Below are 21320 nucleotides of genomic sequence, written 5' to 3'. Positions count from 1 at the left end.
GGATTGTTCCTGCAGTGTCGTGAGTTCCAATGTGACTTATTTACAGCAGCACAGAGATTAATTTTCTCTGCTGTTTTGAATACGAAACTCACAATCCCTGTGGACTTTCATCCATTTTTATTTCTGACATACATAGTTTGGTTTCATGTTTGTTTTTCACTTGGCTGCTTGGAAAGTCTGTGAATATTTCTAGGAGTTTTCTGGACTTCTTTTAGGGTTAAAAAATGGGAGACCTGTGCCTATGTATCTGATTCTCTAAGTTATGGAATACACTGAGCTGAATGAGATCCTGGGGTCTGGAGTCATTGTTCAGACCCTGTGATAGGTTTGTGTGTCTCCCACTAGTAGATATGTTGGGCCATGTGATGGGAAAGGACCCACAACACCAAACTATTCCTTCTAGGAGCAGTTCTCCTGGTTGTGGTTAATGCACCTCTCCCACAGCACGTCCAGGTACCTGCAAAGCTATGAAGCTCGCTGTGACCTGCCAAGCCAACGTATCTGCCATGTGAAAATCCCAAAGCGACAGAGAGTGAGCATTGCTATGCTTCAAAATAGCTAAAATGCAGGTTCTGTGGGTATGGAGCAAAGCATAGCAGCCAGAATACTGGGTCTTATGCTCAGTATGTGAGACTTGGCATGGCCTTGAGTCCTAGAAGCTGTATTTTGCTGCAAGTGGTAGATTTCTAGAAGCTGTACTCAGCAGTCTCTAAGGTAAGAGACAGATGAATGCAACGCAGTCAGTATCAATATGATATATTACTTAAGGAAAAAAGGTTATCTACTTTTGTAAATTTGCTTTCAATCCCAAGATAATTTTTTTTTTTTGTTTAGTATACCTAGCCTGTGAACCTTGTTCTCATGCGTGTCTGCAAATCATTACCACAGCGCTGGAGCAGTATGCACAGGGAATAGAAACTGATTCACCAGGTACAGTGTCACAGTGCTCTGGCCATTGGATCCGTCAGGCAGGGCCTCCAGCAGTATGTTGGGAGCCAGAACTGGGTTGCAAGGTGGGTGCGAACTCAGTTGCAGAAAGGAGGTCACAAGCCTGAGAGAGCAAACAAAAGAGGAGTCTTCAGCAGAGAAAGATGGAAAATACTGCTCCCCTGGACACAGTGGGAGCAGCCCAGCTATGCTTCCTAGGCGTTGCATTGCCAACAGGAGATTTTCTACCAGGCTGCAAGGGAGGAGGATGCAAGGTCTGTGTGCACTCTCCCTGTGACATCCCTGTTATTACTGTCACATGCAGGTGGCTGACACCCGCCGTGACAGAGGCAACCAAGGGTTTGGTGTTGTGCTGTACTAGACAACTTGTCGGGTGTGTGATAGTCAGGCTGCCCTTCCTGTGGGAGGAGATTTAGAGAGCACTGTTGCTTTTTGGTACGTATGTGGTTTTCTCCTCCAAAAATAGAGCAAAAATCTGTTGAAGTGGGAGGATTTCAGAGATGGGAGAGGATTAGCAGTGATGACATGGATGGTCATATTTCAGGGCAAACACCTGTAAATCAGTCTAAGCCTGTAAGTAGCAACCTATTAAACTGAGTTCACCTCAGCAGCGCTCACCCTGTGTCTGTTCAGGAAGGCTGGAGCCAGCTACTCAGTCCTCAGAGTAGAGTACGGCTGGTGCTACAAGCTCAGCCTTTTCCCATCTTCCGTACCAGTGCAAATGGAGCAGCTATGGATGTTTACAGCTGACAAGACAAAACATTTTAAAGAGGTGATGACATCTTTTAAATACGTCTTCTGCATTTCTGCTTCTGTCTTACCCCATTTCTGACCCTTCTTGGAGATCTGAAATGCTTTTCCTTCTTGTTTTGTTTTTAGGGGCATTTTAGTAGAGAAATTCTTTTTAATGTTAGAGATGTTAGATCAAGTCTTCCAGTGTTGCCCCTTCTGTTCAGCAGCAGGGCTGCTAACAGGGATGTGTTGACTGGTTTTTAGAGGTAAAGCATACAGCTGTTCTAACATCCCATGCCCTTTCCAACCTGCAGATGTGCAGTGAGAAATCAGGATATTAACTTGAATCCTCTGTTATTGCCACTGGCTTCTCCTCTTTCAAAAAGGACTCTGCCATGTGGAATTTCTGAATGAACTGCTGTAAACTCTTTATCTAGTGAGGATATATCAAGCTGTAGCCCTACAGCTTGAGATACTTGGTTTGTTGTACCAAATTTACCATTACCCGTTTAATGAACTTTGCATAATAGTGTTAGAAAAACATTGCCTATAGATACATGACTTAACCACAAAGTGTTAATGATTGTTAAGTTCCTTTGTGAACAAACACTCTGTACCTGTGACCTGGTGGTGGAAATGTTACACGGTCACGGAGCTCAATTCAGTTCTGTCATCAACTTCCAGAGTGATTTCTGACATTACAGTATTTTTCTGCCTGGGTTCCACTATTCCATTATCCTGGGTTTCTAGAAAAATAATGTCAATGTTACCAAGGCTCGGAAGACATATGAGATCTTGGGCTAGCTCATGCGTGCAACTGAAATTGCATAAGGAAAGCATCCTTATCTTTTCTGATATTTAATTTTTCTGTTAGCTGCTCTCCCTTTTACATAACTTATGTGTGTGTGTATATATATACTTACTTTTATATAAATTACTTTATATAACTTCTAATTTACAGTGAATATTGCTGTGAAAGAAAATCCAGTCATTTCAAATATTAGGTTTTAATAATAGTTTATAAGTTTTCTTCCTTTTTGAAGGAAGCTAGCGAAGTTTCATCATTCTTATTAGCTTGTCACTGCTACATTGGAGTGTAGGTTTATACAACGTTTTCTTTGTTACAGGGATTGGTAGTAGATACTTCAGAGAAAGTATCTAGTATAAGATGATGTACAATAGAGAGATACTTGATTTCTCACCTAGAAGGGAATTTTCTTCTGTAGGTAGGCAGAGTGAATATCCAGCAGGAGCTGAGGTTCCAGCTCTGACCTCAGCACATGAGCTGGTCCCATAGGGTCTAATAAACTGCAGATTCCAATAGGACTACATCCTTTCTTCCTTCAAGCTAAGCATATATTTAAGTGGTCTACTGATCTCAGACTGCAGGTATGAGATCTGTTAAATCCATTAATTTGTCTCCTATTTGATGTAACTGGCTGTTCCAATTAATGGTATAAATGTCTTTTTCTGTCATGTGACTACTAATAGAAGGTGCCCAACTGGGCATTGTTCAGAGCACAGCAGTGCCTTCAGTGCAGGACTAGACACACTTCCGAGTGCTTGTCTGCCCCCTCTCTCCCTTGTGTTTGTTTTCTTGAAGAAATAAGCCTGGCTCACCTGATCATGGCAGTTGAGAACTCCACCACATTATGGAGCTATGTTATTTTCTTGGATGTTCTCATGACCCTGCAGACATTGCAGGTGATCTCTGCTTCAGGCTGGCTGCTGTGTCTGGCCACTCTACCAGATAAACACAGATGAGCATCAAAGTCCAGAACAGCATGTTGTGAACAGTGCAGACCTGTTGTTTTCTTCTGTCACTTTGCGTTCATGAATAGCAACTTGTGTTGTAAAGACTGAGAACTATGCCTGAGTAGGTTCAGGGAGTGACTGGAGTTCTAGATAGACAATACACATCTCCTTGCACATCTTCACACTGGTGCTGTTGCTGCCCTGCCTGTAAGCGTCGGCATTCCAGTGATGCCGATGCTGAATTTTCCAGAAGGAACTGGAAATAAAGAAACAGGACCGGTTCAAGAAAGCAAGTGCATTTCTAATGTTTCCATGTGAGCTCAGTAAGGTAACTGCTGCAGACCTAACATGTTCTTAAGAGTCACCATTCCTTCAGGTCAGTTACAACACTGTTCTCCCAAGAAAAAAAAAACATTGGTATTCAAAATAATTTGCATCCAAAGAAATCAAAGTGAATGTCATCATGCCTGTTTTACAGATGCAGAAACTAAGATTTCAGCAAGGCTTTATGCAAGTGAGAGAAAAATAGGAGTCAAATCTTGTATAAGGATGCTCTTGTAAATACGTGTCGTGTGTTTTCACTAATAAGTGCTCAGAATTCCTTCTGGCTTTGGAGATTGGGTGTTACTGGGAACAATTGGTGTGCCTCTGAGAAGCTGCATTCATCACTTCAGTATTGTGCTGATAGTCGCTTTCCTTGCTGAAACACATTGCCCTAGTTTCCTTCCAGGAACCATGGGTCTTAATTTCTTAAGAAACTTTTGTTAATTATAAACAGTTTTTGGAGTAGGGGAAGAATCAACCCTATCAGAAAGAAGATCCAGTTCTGCATGTAAAGAACAATAAAGGTCTCACCGTGGCAAAACCTTTTCCTGGATTTTCCTTTCTTTTGGGAAAGGCTACACCTCTGTGGGAAGCGTGGTTGGCCTTGGTGAGCCACTGGCATACAGCTGTTGATTAAAAAATGCAGTCTGTACCATTGCCGGAGTAAAGAACATTTCATTTTCTAGTAGGCATAAAGAGTTGCCAGTGTCATTGAAATTTTGTAGCTCTGAATAGTTGCTGTAAATTTCATCTGGGCAATATCCCCAATTGTGTTAGATATAATTACATTCAAAGTCCTTTTTAATCATTTATTTGGAACATGTCCCAAGATTCAGCAGTTTTGGATTGGGACAGAAATTGAATTATTTATTATCAATTAGAGGTTGTCAGAGCCTTTGACACCACGTCGAGCTGGCATTGTTTGGTATCTGTATTAATGATCGTATAGATAAAAGCATGAAATTATTGGTTAGAAAGCTTTTATTCTAGGCTGAGAAGGCTAGTTTGCATACTTGGCTGGATGCTTCCCTACACTCACTGTCATTATGGCTCTGTTTAATCAAGTCAGCGTTGCCTGTGGAATCGCTTGCCCATAAATTGATGAATTGAGTGTAAGAATAATTCCCCCTAGATGGAACCCAGTTGTGACTTCCCTTGCTATCCCAGCCCAGCACATTTAGACTCTTCTGCTTTGGCTGTGGTCTGCTATAGACCCTGGAACAATCTTTGTCACATCTGTTCTTTTCTTATGAGAGCAATTTATTGATGGCTATTGGTGCTATGGTAATGCTGGATGCTGAGCTTTTGTTCCCCCAGGTGAGGGGATGGAGATGATAACCTCACAGGTGTTCTTGAGCTCTCTTCACAGCTCTCTTGTGCATCCTTCTCTCATCAGTGTGGGTCTTAAAAAGAACGTTTCTTACTGTGTTTTGGCACTTTGCGAGAAACCTCAGCTTAAGAGGAAGATCAGCAACAGAAGACTGCATAGGGTGATCCCAGATACATTGTGCAGAATAAGAAGCTGCCAGGAAATCTGAGGAAAGGAGCATGGAGAAGTGGCAGAGGAGAAAGGATGCTCATGTGACATGTCATCCCCATGTCTTCTGCATTCGGCTGTTGCCAGAGTTAGTATAGCCTTAGTGGGAGAAAGAGGAAAAAACCCGCAAACCTTCTGAGGTCACACTTGCACAATTTTTTGTAGCAAACACATATTTTTTCTGCCTGCACTCCAAGCTGCTGGAAGCAATGTGCATTAGACCAGTACAGAGACTGATCCAGCATGTTACAAGATATGATTTGAACAAGTTTATAAGAAAATACATGCTAGATCCAGGGATAGAGCAGGAACTTCTCATATGATAGATAAAATAATTCATGTTATAAGTCTCTCACCAGTTCTATGCCCCATTGGAGTCAGCTTCCCTCGTATTGATGTTCCGTGAATTCCAGTATTGTTTCTTGAAATTGTTGCAAATTTCTCAGTGGGATTACTGATCTGTTAGAGGTTTTCTTCTTCTGATTTTTTTTCCTGCTTCACACACATTTATGAAAAACAGGGTTGTCCTGCTGTCACAAGGAAATTATCACATACACCACTTTTCCAATTATTTCATTACAGCAAAGGAAACTGCAACTAGAGACAGACAGAAGTTCTCATTTTACTGGGAAGCGTTGAGATTTCAAAACCTTTTCCATTTCAGAATGAATCATATTTTAAATCAAACTTTCTTACCAAACAAAACTCTAAAAACATTTTGTTTTGATCAGAGCAGTTCCTCTGATTTCAGTGTCTTAAAACTGAAAAAAGTTATTTTTTATAGTTTTATGTAACTTTATATATTTATTTTTGTTTTGAAAAGCTCTTCCTAATAACATCCAATACACTGAAAATGCCAAAATAGGCCTTTTTGACATTATTGAAATACCTCATTTTGTTGAACAGAAAAATAGCCATATTTTCCAAAACAGTTGGGTTTCACCAAACATTTTTCCTTTAGCATTCCTACACATGCAAACACTCATTATCTAGACAAATATTTTAACACTACGTAACTTTCATTCTTTTCAAATTGGTGCCTGTATTGTAAGAAGTACCTCTTCCAGTGAGCTCATTTGGAAAAGCTGAAGCTGCATGCATCCAACCTCTCAGGCTCAGTACTGACTTCCACAAAGGAAAGTATGCAAGTGGAATTCCTGGAACAGACCTCTCTTGAAGTATGTGCTTTGTATCAAAGATGCTATTTCTCAAGGAAAAAAACCCAACAACCAAAACAAAACCCAAGCCAACCAAAGCCCAGCTCATAACAACAAATCAAGAAAAATAAACCCACTTTTGTTATAAATCAGCTTTTGTCTTGACTTGCAGAAGGTGCAATGGCCCCTTCATCCGCTCAAATCCTTCTATTTAGGGGGAAAAAAAAAAAGTAGAAACGGAGAATGTGGCATGTTGAGCTGCGGTACAAATGTGCCGCAAACCCTGCAAGCAACTTTTCTTTCTCAATCTGGTAGTGGTGTTTCTGATTCCCAACCTCCCTCTTCAGAAGCTGACAAGCAGCAGCAACTCTCAACTGAGGCAGACTTTGGAAATGACTAATTAAACAGTGATTGCAGGATTGCTTCCTGACCTGGGTATCAGACCACAAGGGTGAAGCTTCATAAAGATAGAGTGAATGCAGGAAGCAGTCCTGCATATTTCCACAATAGGGGCATTATGGAGACATGCCCTGGAGGCTGCTTGAGACCTTGCTGAATGGATCCTGATACCATCGGGGAATGGAGTACCTGCTAGTTCAAAGCAAGCCTGAATGCAGGTTTTAATCCTTTCTGACAATTGTTGAGAGGAAATGGCCTTTCCTCTGACCTTATCGTTGTAAACAACAACTAGTCATCAGGTTTGTCCTGCTAAGGGAATAGTCAAGGTCTATGCAAGGATTTTACTTCAGGGTTTTTTTTTTCCCTTCTTCTCTGATTACAATGGTTTAATTCTCTAGACCTGAAATGCATTCTCACCCCTTAATATGCTGGCTTCAGGTACATTCTTTCTTAATTATGGAGTCCATACGGCTCAGCCTGGTTCAAATTAGCTCCCTCAGAGCTGTAGACAGGCATCCTGTGGCCAGTTGCAGTGCTCAGCCCTGCCTGTGGTTGTTTTTGTGATGGTTGTTGTGAGATGCCTTTTGGATACACCAGTATCCCCACATCTGGGTGTAAGACAAGCTGACAAACTCTTCTAGCATGACAGAGAATCACTAAGAGCTCTTTTCAAATGGCTAACAGGCGGGATGGAGGACTTGCTGCTGGGCACCATTAGCATGGCAGCTTTAATATGATAAAAGGATGCATACACTTCTGGAATTGCAGTAGTGGGTGGGTTTAACTCTGTGGATTCCAGCTTTAATGCTAAGACAATACAGATGACAGAGGAAATGAGACAGTAGCTTTTGCTGCTCCTGGAGTTCGAGCCAACTATCTGTTACCAACAGGACAGGGTGATGATGCAGAAGAGAGCCGACCTGCTGTACTGACAGAATTTCAGGGTGATGAAATCCACTTTCCCCCAAATTTGTGCCGAGCTTTGCCACTGACAGGCCCCCAGTGTTGAGAAGCCCATTGCTGTGGCCACCTGTAAGCATCCCCTTCCCAGTTTCTGCTCATCAGGTGCTATGTGGTGTAACAGAGATCAGCTGTCACAGCCTTTCTAAAAGGGAATTCGCAGAGCTATTAGGAGAGCACTTTTGTACCTGATCACAGACCTTGGCAGGGTATAGGAGGTTACTGATGGCTTTGTGTGAATGGCTTTTTAATTTCAGTGGAGGTTATGGGTAGCACTTACATGTCTGCTCTTTGGTTCCTCCACGCTAAGTCAGATAGTAAGCTAGAAGAGATTTCTCCCTTGTACTGCACAGCCTGGCTGATTGCTGCAAAATGAGGGATGGGCCGTAGAAGTCAGCGTGCCTGGGCTCTCTGGAATTCACAGCTTTTTTTCACTGAAGCAAAAGAACATTTCTTCCCTAGGTAAAGACAATGAATTGTAATTCTTTCTTGTTATCCTAGTTGACCCAGCTTAACTGCTGGCTCTGCTTCCCTAGCTTGTAAGGGCTCTTACTACATGCTTTGACAAGAGAAACGTGGTGTATTTTCAGTAGGCTGAAGCTCACTATATTTAGCTCTGTATTTCTAGTGAAAAACCTATAAGGGTCTGCAAATGAGGAAAGGTTAAAAGCTGCTTTCGCTGGTTTTGTAGGAATGTCCGAGTGGGCTGTGGTAGACTAAGGGGAGACTGGTAGCTTTTTGTAGAAAGCGTGGTTGTTTTTCACAATTATGTACTACCTGTGGTAAGTGTGGGCTGCGTTTTGTGTAACGTGTTTGTGAGCAAAGGGAAAAGCCTGAACACTGGGGGGAGCAATCTCTGAACACTGCATATATCCTCTGCCAAGTGGATGGTCAAGGTCAGGGCCTCCAGTGGTGAGGGAAACGGGGTTGGATCTGCCCTACGTTCTGCCTCTGGCACCCGCATGTGCTGTGGCTGTAGCAGACTGTACCCAAGGGGATGGGTTTCTCTGATTTTTCATTAGGGATCTATGGCAGTGGGTGGAAGAGGGTGTTGTAGTAAGTATTTGCAGTCTGTCCTGTAACCACATGAAGTTGTTTGGTCTGATCCATACCAAAATGAGTTGGGGTCACTTTGCTTTTAGTTTTGTTCAGAAAACAACGATACAAGACTGTGGCCCACATGTGCCAGTGAGACTGAGATGAGTAAGTGGGAAGGATTTCAAGAAGCTCTGACGTGATATGCCTGAAAGGATTTCCTTTCCTCTCGCCCTGGGGGTTGACCCTAGTGGCAAGGTCGCATAATTAGGCTGCTTGGAGATCTGGTCGCTGGGTGCGGTGCGTCCTCTATACCTTGCAGGACACCAGCAGGTCGGGGGGGGCAGTACTGCCATCCCACCTGCCTTATGTGCGCTGTCTGCATCATCTGCGCACTGTCTGCATCAGGGTCACGTTATCAGAAGACTGAAAGGAAGGATATTGGAGGACGTATTCCCCTTTCAGTTGGGATTAATGCAGTATTTCCGAAAGAAACACTCTTTCCACCCTACCCTTCTCCCCCCCGAGATTTACTTGTTCATGTATTTGCAGGTGGTAGCTCTTTGCCTTGTTGTGGTATTACCTGTGCTAAGGAGAATCAAAAGCTCAAGCACTTACTGATTCAGTAGCGGGAGCAGTTTCAACAGTGATAAAATGCTGTTTCTCCCTCAGTTATGGAATACATATCACATTTTCTCTTCCCACCCTGCGGTTCCCTTTAAGACTTTTTGAATTATTTCCTCTACTTTATAGAGCTGTAACAAAGGACGGGTGGCTGGATCACTGTGCCAGCTTTACCTGAGTAAAAGGGGCCACAGACAGGCTGAAAGGGCACTTGTCAGCAGGCTACTAATTGCATGTGTCCATCAGCAGGTTGTCCTTCTACCGAAGAATGTTATCTTGAGATGAATCCATAGGCAGCACAGAAGGGTCTTGTTGAGAGAGGCAGACCAGGGAGCTATAGAGTGCTGCTACTTATCATGATGGTGTCTTCACAGCAGGTGCAAGAGTGAAAGAAGAGCACTAGCTATGTGAGAACTGCTTTGCCTTGCAGTGATCATGTTAAAAGGGAGTACGCTTTGCTTTCTCATAAGGGACCACTTGCATTGCATTTTGCGCTGCTCTGCCACGTTTCTGGAAGTCTGCGGTAACTGGTTAGCATTCTGTGGTGCTTGTTGTGGTGAGTGAATGCTGCTTTTCCTGCTTGTTCCCATGCGTGTTGTGCTGTGACACTTCAAACGCACTGTTTGTAAAGAGGAGCAATCTTTTTCTTTCAGAGCTTAGTGAATGCCATAATGGACTGTCTTGGCAGTCTTTGTACCTGAGATTTTTTAAAATGTGTTTTTTTTCCTGTATAGCAGCAGCACGGTTTGCTGTTCCACACAGCCCAAGCTCTGGAAGTGCCTAAATATTCTTGTATGGCTCAAGCATTCCCCGTGGTCTCTCTCGGAAGTTTCTCACAGAGGCCAGGGAAAAGGGCAGTTACTTCAAGATAGTCGCACGTGGTTAGACTTTTTTCTGATCTACTGAGAAGTAATCACAATTGCTTCCAGATTGTTTCTTTGACTCAAAGAAAGCATCACCAGACCTGACAGGGCCTCATTCTCAATGTGGGATATATTGTAATTAGGATGTGTATTGCCATCAGCACCCTGAGACCCCAGGAGAACATGAGCTGAGGATTTTGCTTCTCTGCCTGTCTGCCTTTACTGAATACATGTGAGAGTTTCATGAATATTTTTGAAGCAGGTCAAATACTTGCCATCACAAATCTATAGAGGCCCTAATGAAAGCAATCCTTTGAGCTGGAGTGAAGGTGGATTTCTCGTTCCTTACAAGAAGGCTCAAGGAGCACTGGAATAATTTTGAAGCAGTAGGTAATGCCTGTGGAGTGAGTTTTTTCTCTGAAGCTGAGCAGGTGAGGTTCTTGATCTTCATTCAGCTGTAGTCTGTGCTTAGCACATGTCTGGGGGCAGTGGAAGAGCCAAGTAGGACTGTGCAATGGCAGTGATATACTCGATATGGAAATGGAGACGCTTCCAAAAGTAAGTTTGCTGATTATATGGCAGCAAACAACTTGGTGTTAAGGAGACTTGGGCTATGGTACTTCTTTAGTAATGGTAATTATTATTATTATTATTTATTTAGAGGCACTTACATTCTTAAATGAACACCTCACAAACATAATTACCCAGGAAAACGTCACAAGTGACACTGTTGGGAGGTGGGGGAAACGGTGAAACTGAGGCGGTGTGTCACCCCCTTGATGCCTCCAGAGTAGAGGGAACCCCAACACTGCTGGAATTTAGTTTTCATGCAAAATGGCTCATGGGATCCTCCTTAACCTGACCAGGCAACAGGGGTGTGCCTGAACCCTCAGAGGGCTGGGTGGAGGTACAGGGTGTGAAGTGCAATTCAGGTGGGGTGACATCAGAAGCTGGTAAGACTACACATCCTTATCGCTTCAGAGCCTGACTGCCAAAATGTCTGGTCCAATATTAGCCCCACTGATTGACTGAGAAATAGGACTACTGAGGAGCCAAGAGGTTTATCCCTGAGCTCAGTGACAGTACTGAGAATAGAAACACATATTGGCAGAAGAACTTGCTGTCTGCCTGGAGAGCCTGGAACACCTAGCCATGAGGACTGAGGAGCCTGTATTTAGCCATTTCTGTCTTTGGCTCTTGCAAGTGGGCAGGAATTTTCCTGTGCTGTTGTGCCAGTGCTGATTCTGTGCTTAGGACCAAGTTTTGTTCTATTTCCTTGAGCTCATGCTGCTATTCACTGACTTATGTTGCTGGAGATCTCGTTCATGGTTTGGTTGCATCCTGAACTCAGCAAAAGACTGGTAAGATCCCAAACATTGCTATGTTCGTAACTAGAGGTTCCCTCCTCCTAAGGCGAATACAAGATCACTAATCTTCTTTCTGCACTCATGATGCCCATGGGGCTGGAGATGAACTTCTGCAGCCCTGGCTGCTGCTTGGGGATGGAGTTGCTCGCAAGCCGGGGAGCCTGTGTTTTGGAGCCTGATGTTAGGTGTGGAGGAGGCAGGTGTCCTCCCTCCTGTTCCTCAGCAGCCAGAAGGTTTTTCTGTTCTTTAAGCTTATGTACATCCAGGTAGATTTTTTTTTTTTTTTAAAGTAACAGAATAATCTCTTCTCTGGCCTCAGTGCAGGAAATCTTATCCCCAAACTGTCTTTTTTTGTGTGTTTGCTTGGTGTTGCCTTAGAGCCAGGGAGGACCTTTCCTGTAAACTCCTGCACAGAGGAGGCCTGTTGCTGTGAGCTCTTGCATAGTAATTAGAGGAAACAACTTTGGGCTCCCACCACTGATTACGCAACGGGGCTGGATTTGGCGCTGTTTGTCACCATGCAGCCTAGCACCAGCAAGCTGGTGCTTCTGTCCTGAAACCCCTCCTTCGCCTGCATCCCCCCCCTCTGGGGAACCGCTTTGCAGATTGCAGGAGTTTCTGTCCCACAGTCGGCTCCCAGGTAAATCCTGTCTGCGACCTATCAAGGGAAATCGTAGCCCCTCAACAGAAACGGTCCAAGTTTCCAAGGCAACTCTCCTCTAACCCTATGTTGAACATTGCCTCCTCGTTCCCATAGAAAGTTGCCCGTTAGTCTCGTCAGCAGCTGCTGCGGGGCGCATGCCACCTCCAGAAAAGTTGTCCTTCGCTGGGCTCTTCATTGCTGTAATGAGGAGCTGGGGGGGCACGGGTGGCATGTGTTGCTCAGCCCTGCCGGCCCCCCAGGCAGGGCCCTGCCAGTCCTCAGGCAGGGCACCGTGTCCAGCCCAGGAGCTGCTTTTGAGCAAGCAAGAGGGTGGTTGTGCCTTTCCACCTTCCCAGGGAGAAAGAGGTGCTTGCAGCTCCTGGGAGATGTGCAGAGCAGGAGGCTCGAGTGCAGATGGGGCTCTTAGGTTTTTTTGGTGAGCGGGAAGGTGACAAGTGAAGAAAAAGGACACGGTGTTTTATTTAATTAGAAAAACTAAACTCCCTAAAACTAGCCTCCGAAGGGCCTCCGTTGTCATCAGCTGCACAAAGAGCTGTGACAAATGAAAGGAACTGAGCAGAGAAAAGGCTGCTTTCTCTTTGTGTCTCTTTCCCAGCTTCTGTTTGCTTTGCTGTCTCCCTTGCTCCCATTGATCAGGCATGTGGAAACATTCCTCCTCCTGCGCTCCCATTGTGGCCGCCCGGTTGCCAGGCTGCCGTTGGCTTGAATAACTTCACTAAGCCAGGCCTCTCCAAAACCTTGCCATCCGGCGTGCTGGATGCAGAGCCAGACGCTGCCCTCCCATCCTCCTCCTCTCCCTCCCCCTCCCCGGCAGCACAGGGGCGCAGTGAAAAAATGTGCCAAAGAACAAGGGAGGTAATGCAGAGCCCCAGCTGGCCCAATGTGGGGGAGAGGCGCGAGCTCACCCTAAGAAAATAGGGGCAGCAAGGAGGGGACAATGGCCAGCCTGGGTCGCTGCCTTAAAAAGAAGGTGGGTGGTGGTGGTGAGGGCTGCTAGCCCGAAGTTTCTGAGCAGAGAGGGGACAAAAAGGCACGTTTCCAGGGGATACAAGCTAGTAAAGCACAGTGAGGTAAACCCCAGCCTTGTTCCCCGTGGAGGGTAGAGGTGGCGAGGACAAAACAGGAGGCAGCAGGCAGCCGGCTGTGACTGGGAGCGATTTGTGGCCAGCTCTTGCTGGCTGCGCCACAGACATGTCCCTTCAGCAAACAGGGCACCTTGGGCCAAGCTCACCACTGCCAGTGACTTCTGCAGCGCCTCTTGTTTCGGTGGCATTGCACCAGCTGCTGCTAGAGGTGATGCTGGTGCCTGGTGCAGGTGACAGCTCTGGTGCGGAGCAGGGCTGCACTCCCGAGCAGAGTGCGAGGGCAGGCCGGGGGGGGCTGTACCCCTAGGACTTGCCCCTGGGATTAACTTGGGCAAGCTCTGGTGCCGAAGACATGGGACTTGAGCATGAGCCAGTGGCCCAGGGACGTAGGGGGCTCGTGCTGTCGCTGCGGAGGGGCTGGCACCCGACAGAATGTGCCTGCAGCTCCGCTGCTTACAGCCATTATTATGCCGGATACGAATCTGGCCTATTGTTCTTAATGCTATTTTTCGTCTGTGAAATAGCAGTAAGCAATCTGTGCTTTCAGACGTGCTTATTGACTCAGCACGGTCGGGGCTGGATCCTCAGCTGGTGTAAAGCAGCCCTGGCCCATCAGCTCACAGTGTCACCCATGACCCCCATTTAGTCTTTGCCCTGCTGGCAGCTGTGGCCCGGCGCTCTGGATCACAGGAGCTGTATGACCAAGGGCTGAGGCTGTGGCCAGGCAGGGGACCCCCTCCTGGTGCCGAGTGGCCCTAGCTCTGTTTGCAGGGGTGGCCCAGAGTGATGTCCCAGGACAGCTGGAGCCGGAGTGAAGCTGGGTTTGCTCTGCAGAGGGGACCTGGGTTTGTACTGGGTTTGTACTGGTTTGAAGGGCAAGGACTGCTGAGTTCAGGTGATTAACATAACAATCCTGGGGCTCTGCCTTCATCCTGCAGCTAAAGCCTGGTTTGCTCAATCCAATTTCCAGCCTCTGCCCTTTCTTTAGCAGGCTAATTACACTGTCAGGACAGTGGAAATTACCTTCTTAAAGCTGCAGTAGTCCTCATCAAAACACAGGAGATGGGGCACTGGTATCACTCAGAGACATAACGTGTTTAGGTACGATGGGCAAACGTACCGAAGTAGCAGAGCAGTTCCCGGCAGTATGTTGTGTTGTTTATCAGTAGTGATGTGCATTTGTAAAGATCTTTCTGAGTAAGGCCCACTGGCTAGTGGGGCCATGAAGGTGTGGGTTTGTGCAAATTTGAGGAACAGTAAGTGTGCAATATTACACCAATAGATGTGCAAAGTATTACCATCTTGCACAGAAACCTGTGAGGGCACTGGGCTGGAAAGCTTCTGCAGCGCTGGCTTCTCTCATTAGTCATCCTAGCCTCATTCTGTCTCTGTATGCGTAGTGCCTGGCTCTAGCGCAGCTCTGTCCTCCTCCTGCACAAACTTGGATGTGGCCTTTGTGCCCAGAGGAGCTGTGAATGCTCTGATGTCTGGTCCTACAGCAACTACAGCCCTGGCATGGGCCGGGAGAGGAGCCTGCCGAGGGGCTGCAACTTCAGAAGAAGCAGCATGGGAAAGCTGCGAGCTGCCTTGCTGCCAGGCAAGCTGCAGGAAACCCTTGGGCTAAGCACAGGATGGTGATGTGGCCGTTGTCAGAGCAAAGGGTGGGTGCTCCCAAAGTCCTTGCAAGGGCTTGTCCGCTGGAGCAGAAATTGGTGATTTCCGAAGAGGGCAGAGCATGTTCCTGTCCTAGCGTTCTGACCAGCTTTGTAAAGACCTGGGCTGTAGGTGGTCTTCATGTTACAATTCTTGAAACAGTCACAACTGCATAAATCTGCCACTTCCCAGAGGATAATAGAAAGTAAAAGCTTGTGCCTGACCGGTAGCTTGGCACAGGACATACCTGTTGTGGTCCTGTTGAAACTGACAGTGATTTAGGGCTGAATTTTGCTTAAGATTGTCTTCATTTGTGTGATGTTAGTACTTGCAAAGAAGGAGGCCATCTCCTGGTTACAGGAGGACCTGTGAGGTGAAGCCAATCTTAACTGGTGGAGCAGCTGTAGCTAAATTTCATCTGGAACCAAAAGGATGGTTTTGCTATCTCTCCTGCTTGGAAAGGAGGAAATATGGTGAGCATCTTGAGATTTAACGTAATGAAACAGGCCAGGAATAAAATTAACTGGATAGCTGATACAGATGTGTCAGTCACACTTTGCCCCAAAGCCACTGCTGATTGCCGAGATACCTGTTCCGTCAGGCATTGAGAAGAGGTAGCAAAACAATTTTCAATTCATGGCAGTCTTAAAGAGACCTGCTGCACACAGCAAATTTGATGCTGTGATAACTGACACTGTTTGTGACAGACAAATCTGTGGCTTGTGTAGTGAAGCAGTTCAGAAGTGCCTGCTGTCGCATACCAAAAGGCTGTGGAAACAGTACTTGCTAGCAAAAACGTTGCAGGAAGATCCCAACTACCAAAGGCATCTACAGAAAGCCATAGGAGATATTTGAGCATACTGAGAGATTTTTTTTATTTTTTTTTTAAATTAATTTTCTTTCCAAAGGCACAAATGGCATTTGGTCTGGAAGCTACAAAATAGAGGACTGTTGAGAAACAAGGTAGTATCAGGAAAACCAATACTCCAGCACTGAAGTATAAAGATAAACTGAAGATATCTGAAAGAGAAGGAAACAATTACAGGAAAGGCTGTTACTGAAAAACAGCTGGGAGGAGGGCAAACGCATCCAGGTCAACAAGTCTAGGATAAATACAGGGAACAGTCTTGGAGGCATGACCTTGCCCATCCTTACCATGACTGCCTTTTCCTACAATTTATTACTTGGGAGACAGTCAGAGGAGTTGCTCTGTCTCTAATGTTGAATGCAGGGTTATAGGAAACAGTGCAATTGCTTAGTCCTCCGCAGAGTGATGTGGCTTTCCAGCATGTTTAGAATTATGCACAATAAGATGGACTCACAAATGTTGAATGGATGATGATGAAGAGCAGCTGGTTGCTTCCAGTGAGTCTGATACTATTTGAAATTATGTCCATGGATTAATTAAAATTTGTAAGATGGAAAATGAGATTGTATGTATGCTACCTGTAATGCAGCTGCGCTATGAGAAGAGGCAAACTGAGGCACACAAGAAACATTGCTTAGAAGGGGCAGGGGAATAAATCTCTAATATGATTTGTGGGGCTTTGTGTTTTCCTACATGAGCCTTCCAGGGGAGACTCCCTTGCTGGAGGAAAGCCCTGCTGCTCCTGTAACAGGGGCAGGGCTTACATGGGATGTCACTGGTCAAACAGTGACAACAGGGAGCTTGGCAGAGTCAGAGTGTAGACTTTGCAGTATTAAAAATCAAGGCAAGTAGCGTTAGCTCTTCTCCGTGTGTGGTTAAATGCTTTCTGTGTAGCTGATGCCAGGCGCTGTCACAGCCCACTGCTCTCAAATGTGTTTGCCAGGTGGAGACCACGTCTGCTTTTGGTTGGAGTTAAGAACCAAATGAGACTTCAGGCTCTGTGTCACTTCTAAATGATACTTAGGTTTGTATTTCAGGAAGGGGGTTTGGAAAACTGGATCCTGTGAGACGTTTGATGGGTGAATTCACTGATTTATCTTTTTTTTTTTTTTTTCTCGGTGCTCTGAAATAGATGAATAACCCACATGTATGTGAGAGCTACCCGTACCACAGTTGTGTCAGTGGAGGATCTTGTGTTTCCTTCAGATTTCACACCATAGTAAATGATCAGACAGTCTCTTAGAGAGGAGCCACCATGGGAATGCTGCTTTCAACATCCCACACGATCCTCAAACAGAAGTCAGAGACCTTTCGTTTGAGTCCATAGTAATTGGCTGCAGTGCCCCGGTTTTAGGGTAGATTAATGCTATGGTGTCTACAAGCAGAGATTGTGCAGTCTAATTTTGTAATGAAGAAATGTAAAACAGTAGGCAGTGCTTCCTGCAAATAATATCTGCTGTGTATGGCTTTATACAGGATAAACTGTCTGGCTTAAATATAGAAGCAGCATTCTTCTGTTGGGAACTCTAAAAGAAAATGTGTTCGAGTTGGTGTTTGCTGGCAGTGTTTGGTATGTCGTTCACTTACCTATCTAAATTTCAAATGTAATAAGTAAAACAATGTTAATTCATTCTTCTACGATGTATCGGGCTGAGGGAAATCATTGTACATTTGTGAGATGTGTGTCCCCCCATCACCGGGTAGCAGTTGTCTCTCAGGGTCTGGCTTGCAGGTACCCAGGGTCCCTTTTGTAAGCTGGGCAGCGTGCTGTACCTCCTACAACGCCAACTGTGAAATCTTCTTAGCTCCCGATTACTCCCTTTCTTTCACTCACAAGGACCTTGATTCAGCTATGTCTGCGGCAGGCTCTTGGTAACAGAACTTCTGTCTGAAACGTGCTGTGTCTGGCAAAACAAGCAGCAGCTCTTGCGAGGTCCTTCCAAGCAGGTTTCTCTCACTGCTGTCGTTCCCCATGCGCATGCTTCCCGTGCCCATCCCAGGATTTGCTTCCTTCCTTGTGGTGATCAACTGTTATTTTGGAGCACAGGCTCACAGAGCCAAGCTAGAGGATCTCCAAGGGAAGTTTTAAGTGTTCAATAAAAGAAGGAATGCAGGGAGAAAAGAAAGCCCTGACTCAAACGGCATCATTCTCTTTCCCTCGTCCCTTTGAGGTTCTCCTGCTTTCCCTGCCTGTGTGTGACCTCCCTCCTCTCCCAACCAGCCTCTTTCTTTTTTCAGTCTTCCTCCTGCCCCTCACCCTCCTTGTTCATTGATCTCCCTTTAGGCTTTATTAGTGACTCCCCCTCCCACCCTTTCTCTCCCTCAGTTTTTCTGATTCTCTAACATAAGCCAATTGAATGAGGCCAGATTCCTAAGCCGAAGCTGGGGGTGAGAGGGAAGAGGCGTTAAGATTTAATGATATTGCCTCTTTAAGGAATCCCTAATTCCTAACACCCATCTCCTCCCCCACCTGAGAACCAATTAAAACTCAATGAATTCAAGTGGAGGCTTTTGTGCATCACATGTGCTTGACTAACAAAGCCTTCTCCATGCTGGAATAAAAGCTTCTATTCAGCAGCCAGTTTGTTCTAATTCAAATCACTTCCACTCCAGCATCCTCTCCTTCCTTGCTGCTCCTGAGTTCCCAGGCTGGGCTGCTGCCCAGAGCTCCACGCTCCACCTTGCAGAGCCCTACCTCCCTGACAGCAGAGTGGAGGGCAGGAGATGACCTCCGTAGGGTTAACTGGGCAGTCCATGGTCATTGTGGCCCTGGCCCCAGGAGCCTGCTGGGCTGGGGGGTGAGCCTGCACCATGTCCTGCAGCACAGGAGCTCCAGCCTTGGGAGCTGTCTCTGAAGGGGCTCTGCTGTGCCCTTGGGAAAACAGTTTATCTGTGCAGAGTCCTTTGTGTGTAGACAGAAAATTACCTTGTCTATGGGCAGAGCTCAGCCTTCCTTGAAACCAGTGAAAACCCTCTCTTTTTCTCTTTGCTGTGGGGGTTACGCAGATGTGGTGACACCTGAAGTAGCAGGGGAGTCCAAAACACACAAAGTCTAAGCGAGTCCAAGTAGTTTGCACTTTCATCTGCTTCAGGGTATGAATTGTGCTACCTAGAAACCTGAGGGTAGCTTCTGTCCTCTGCTGTGCTTTGAAAATAATAGAAAAAGAGGCTTGAATAAGGTCATCTGGGGGATAGAATATATTTCATGCTATTCAACTTTCAAATTTAAAAACCTCACTTGAAAGCTTTGCAGCTGCAGATCTGGGTTTTGGATGATTTTATGCAGGGAGGCAATTCACTGTCCAGATGTTAGTCAGGTAACCTTCCAGGTGTAAAACAGGCTCTGCTCAGAGCTTCTGCCTGTCCTTTACCGATCAGTGTTACCTGGGCTGTTAGCAAGGCTGTGTGTATGACATTAACTGGGTTATCTTTTCTCTGTTCCTGCAGCCTCCTATTTGTAGAGACGCTTTTTGATTTTTCTTTTTTTTTTTTTTTTTTTAATTCCCCTCCTCCTCTTGTGCGAAATCTCTGGTAGAAGCAGGTTGAGTGCTTTGCTCTGATGGCAATGAGGTTTTTATTCCCTCTGATCTCTCCTGGGAGCAAGCTCCAGCAATGCGGGCCACCTGCCAAGGAAGCTATCTGCTCTGCTCCAGAGCCTTGTTCTGGTACATGGCAGTTGAGTTGCTCCTGAAACACGTGGCTTTCTCAGGGAGTCACGAAGGAGGTAGCCAGCTCTTGGGTAGCTGGGACCTGTCCCATAAAGAGCTCTGGCAATTAAGATGAGCTCTTGGAAGCTGGTTTGATACTTGCAGAGGTGCCAATGATGAGTGGAGCGATTTGGGTTTATATGTAGTTAGGAACCTGTGGTGTCTGACAACAGGGGTATTCCATTTTGAACTCATCCGAAAGTCTCTAGGGCTGGTAATTTTTTCTACTACACTGCCTTGCAGCTGTCAAGCATGGCAGCGAACAAGTGTTAACGCACATCGGGGTGTGTTGCAGTCTTCTAGTCAACTTTTACGAAAGAAAGATTTGAACATCCCTTAGCAGTCCTGTTTCTTGCTATAGCTGTGGTCTCTTGCATCTGATCACCAGTGCCAGCTATGGCCAGCATCTAGAGCTGAATACGTTTTACTGTTCCCTGGGAGTGTGTTTGAGTCTGTACTTGCCAGTCTCATTTGTGTGTTCGTAGTTTTAGACACGGAAGCCTCCTTTGCGGTCAAAAGACTTTTGCTGTTTAGTAAATTGGCATGATTTTTTCACCCAGCTTTTTTTCCTGTAGGTAGAAGTTGGCCTGTTGTAGTGATGTGCAGAGTTAAAAAAAGTTTGTGCTCTGGATGGGTTTCTCCTTAGCAAGCCCAGTCCTACATCTACATAAACGCAAAAGAGCAGGGACTATGAAAATATGTGAAATGCACTGGGCTTTCAGACTAACCCACAAATTGTAAAGAATGGTTCTTTAAGTGTCAAGTTAATTTCAGGTAATGCTATGTGGTATTGTGACAGTATAATCTCTGTCCATGAATATGGTGAGGGGGAAGAAGATCGGATCAAAACCTGTTGGTTTGAAAAAATACTTCATTCCTTGTGAGTTACAGGATGCTGATTATTCAGAGAAAGTTAAAAAGTATTTCCTTTTACAGCTTTTGGGTTTTTTTCTGCAGCATGTTCTCTCTGAAGATCTCAAAGATTTTTTTTTTTTTTTTTTTTTTTTTTTTTTAAGGTAGGGAAGAAAACCCTAAGTTTTCAAGTAGAAAACCAGAGTTTTCTTGGCTCAAATCACCCAACCAATCTGTGAGGAGAGGTAGGAGCAGCACTGACAACTCATGAGCTTTACTAAAAAGCTCAGTCCTCTTTCTTGAGCCTCCCATGAAATGCAGCAAACTGTATTATAAACTCTCTTAAGGTGAGGGGCTGACAGTGCCATTGTGCTTGTTCGGGGACTGGCATGGCTTAGTTGGTTCCTAGGGTTTTGTTGGGGGTTTTTTGGGTTTGTTTGGGTTTTTTTTGTAATAAACATGCTTAATTGAAGGGAACAGAAGATCGGAGCTCATGTGGTTCTGTGGCTCGGTGGGCAGAACAGCCTGTTCCTTCGTGGCACAGCTGAGCTCTCCTTGTGTCGAACACTGACCTTTGTCTCTGGGGCTCTGCACTTTGTTCCTGTTTCTTGTTAGTGAAATGAGTTTGATGGTCTCAGACTTGCTAGTAAATGGTTTCTACTTCAAAACAAAGTGCAGTTAGTTTGGCAGGAGAGTCCCAGGTTTGACCTAAAACTAAATTACAGCTGACCCTGAGACAGTGAGGCCCCTCCAGGTCAGGGACAAGGGCATTGTCAGGACACTGGGAGTT

General features: G+C 45.5%; 1 protein-coding gene across 3 annotated transcripts in view; it reads left to right on the top strand.

Annotated features, from left to right (window-relative positions):
* Positions 1–1603: 1603 nt before the first annotated feature.
* The window catches only part of MSI1 (musashi RNA binding protein 1), a 59402-nt gene continuing 39685 nt past the window's right edge, over positions 1604–21320 (top strand). The window contains exon 1 of one of the 3 annotated variants that reach the window (XM_037402109.1): positions 1604–1720. In XM_037402109.1, coding sequence (XP_037258006.1) covers positions 1670–1720 — 51 coding nt within the window. In that variant the 5' untranslated portion in view covers positions 1604–1669. The remainder of the gene's footprint in view (positions 1721–21320) is intronic. The other 2 variants (XM_037402381.1, XM_037402290.1) reach the window with 2 other exon arrangements.

Source organism: Falco rusticolus, chromosome 1, assembly GCF_015220075.1.
Source record: "Falco rusticolus isolate bFalRus1 chromosome 1, bFalRus1.pri, whole genome shotgun sequence".
Classification (NCBI taxonomy): Eukaryota; Metazoa; Chordata; class Aves; order Falconiformes; family Falconidae; genus Falco; species Falco rusticolus.
This window is presented reverse-complemented; position numbering and strand designations above follow the sequence as displayed.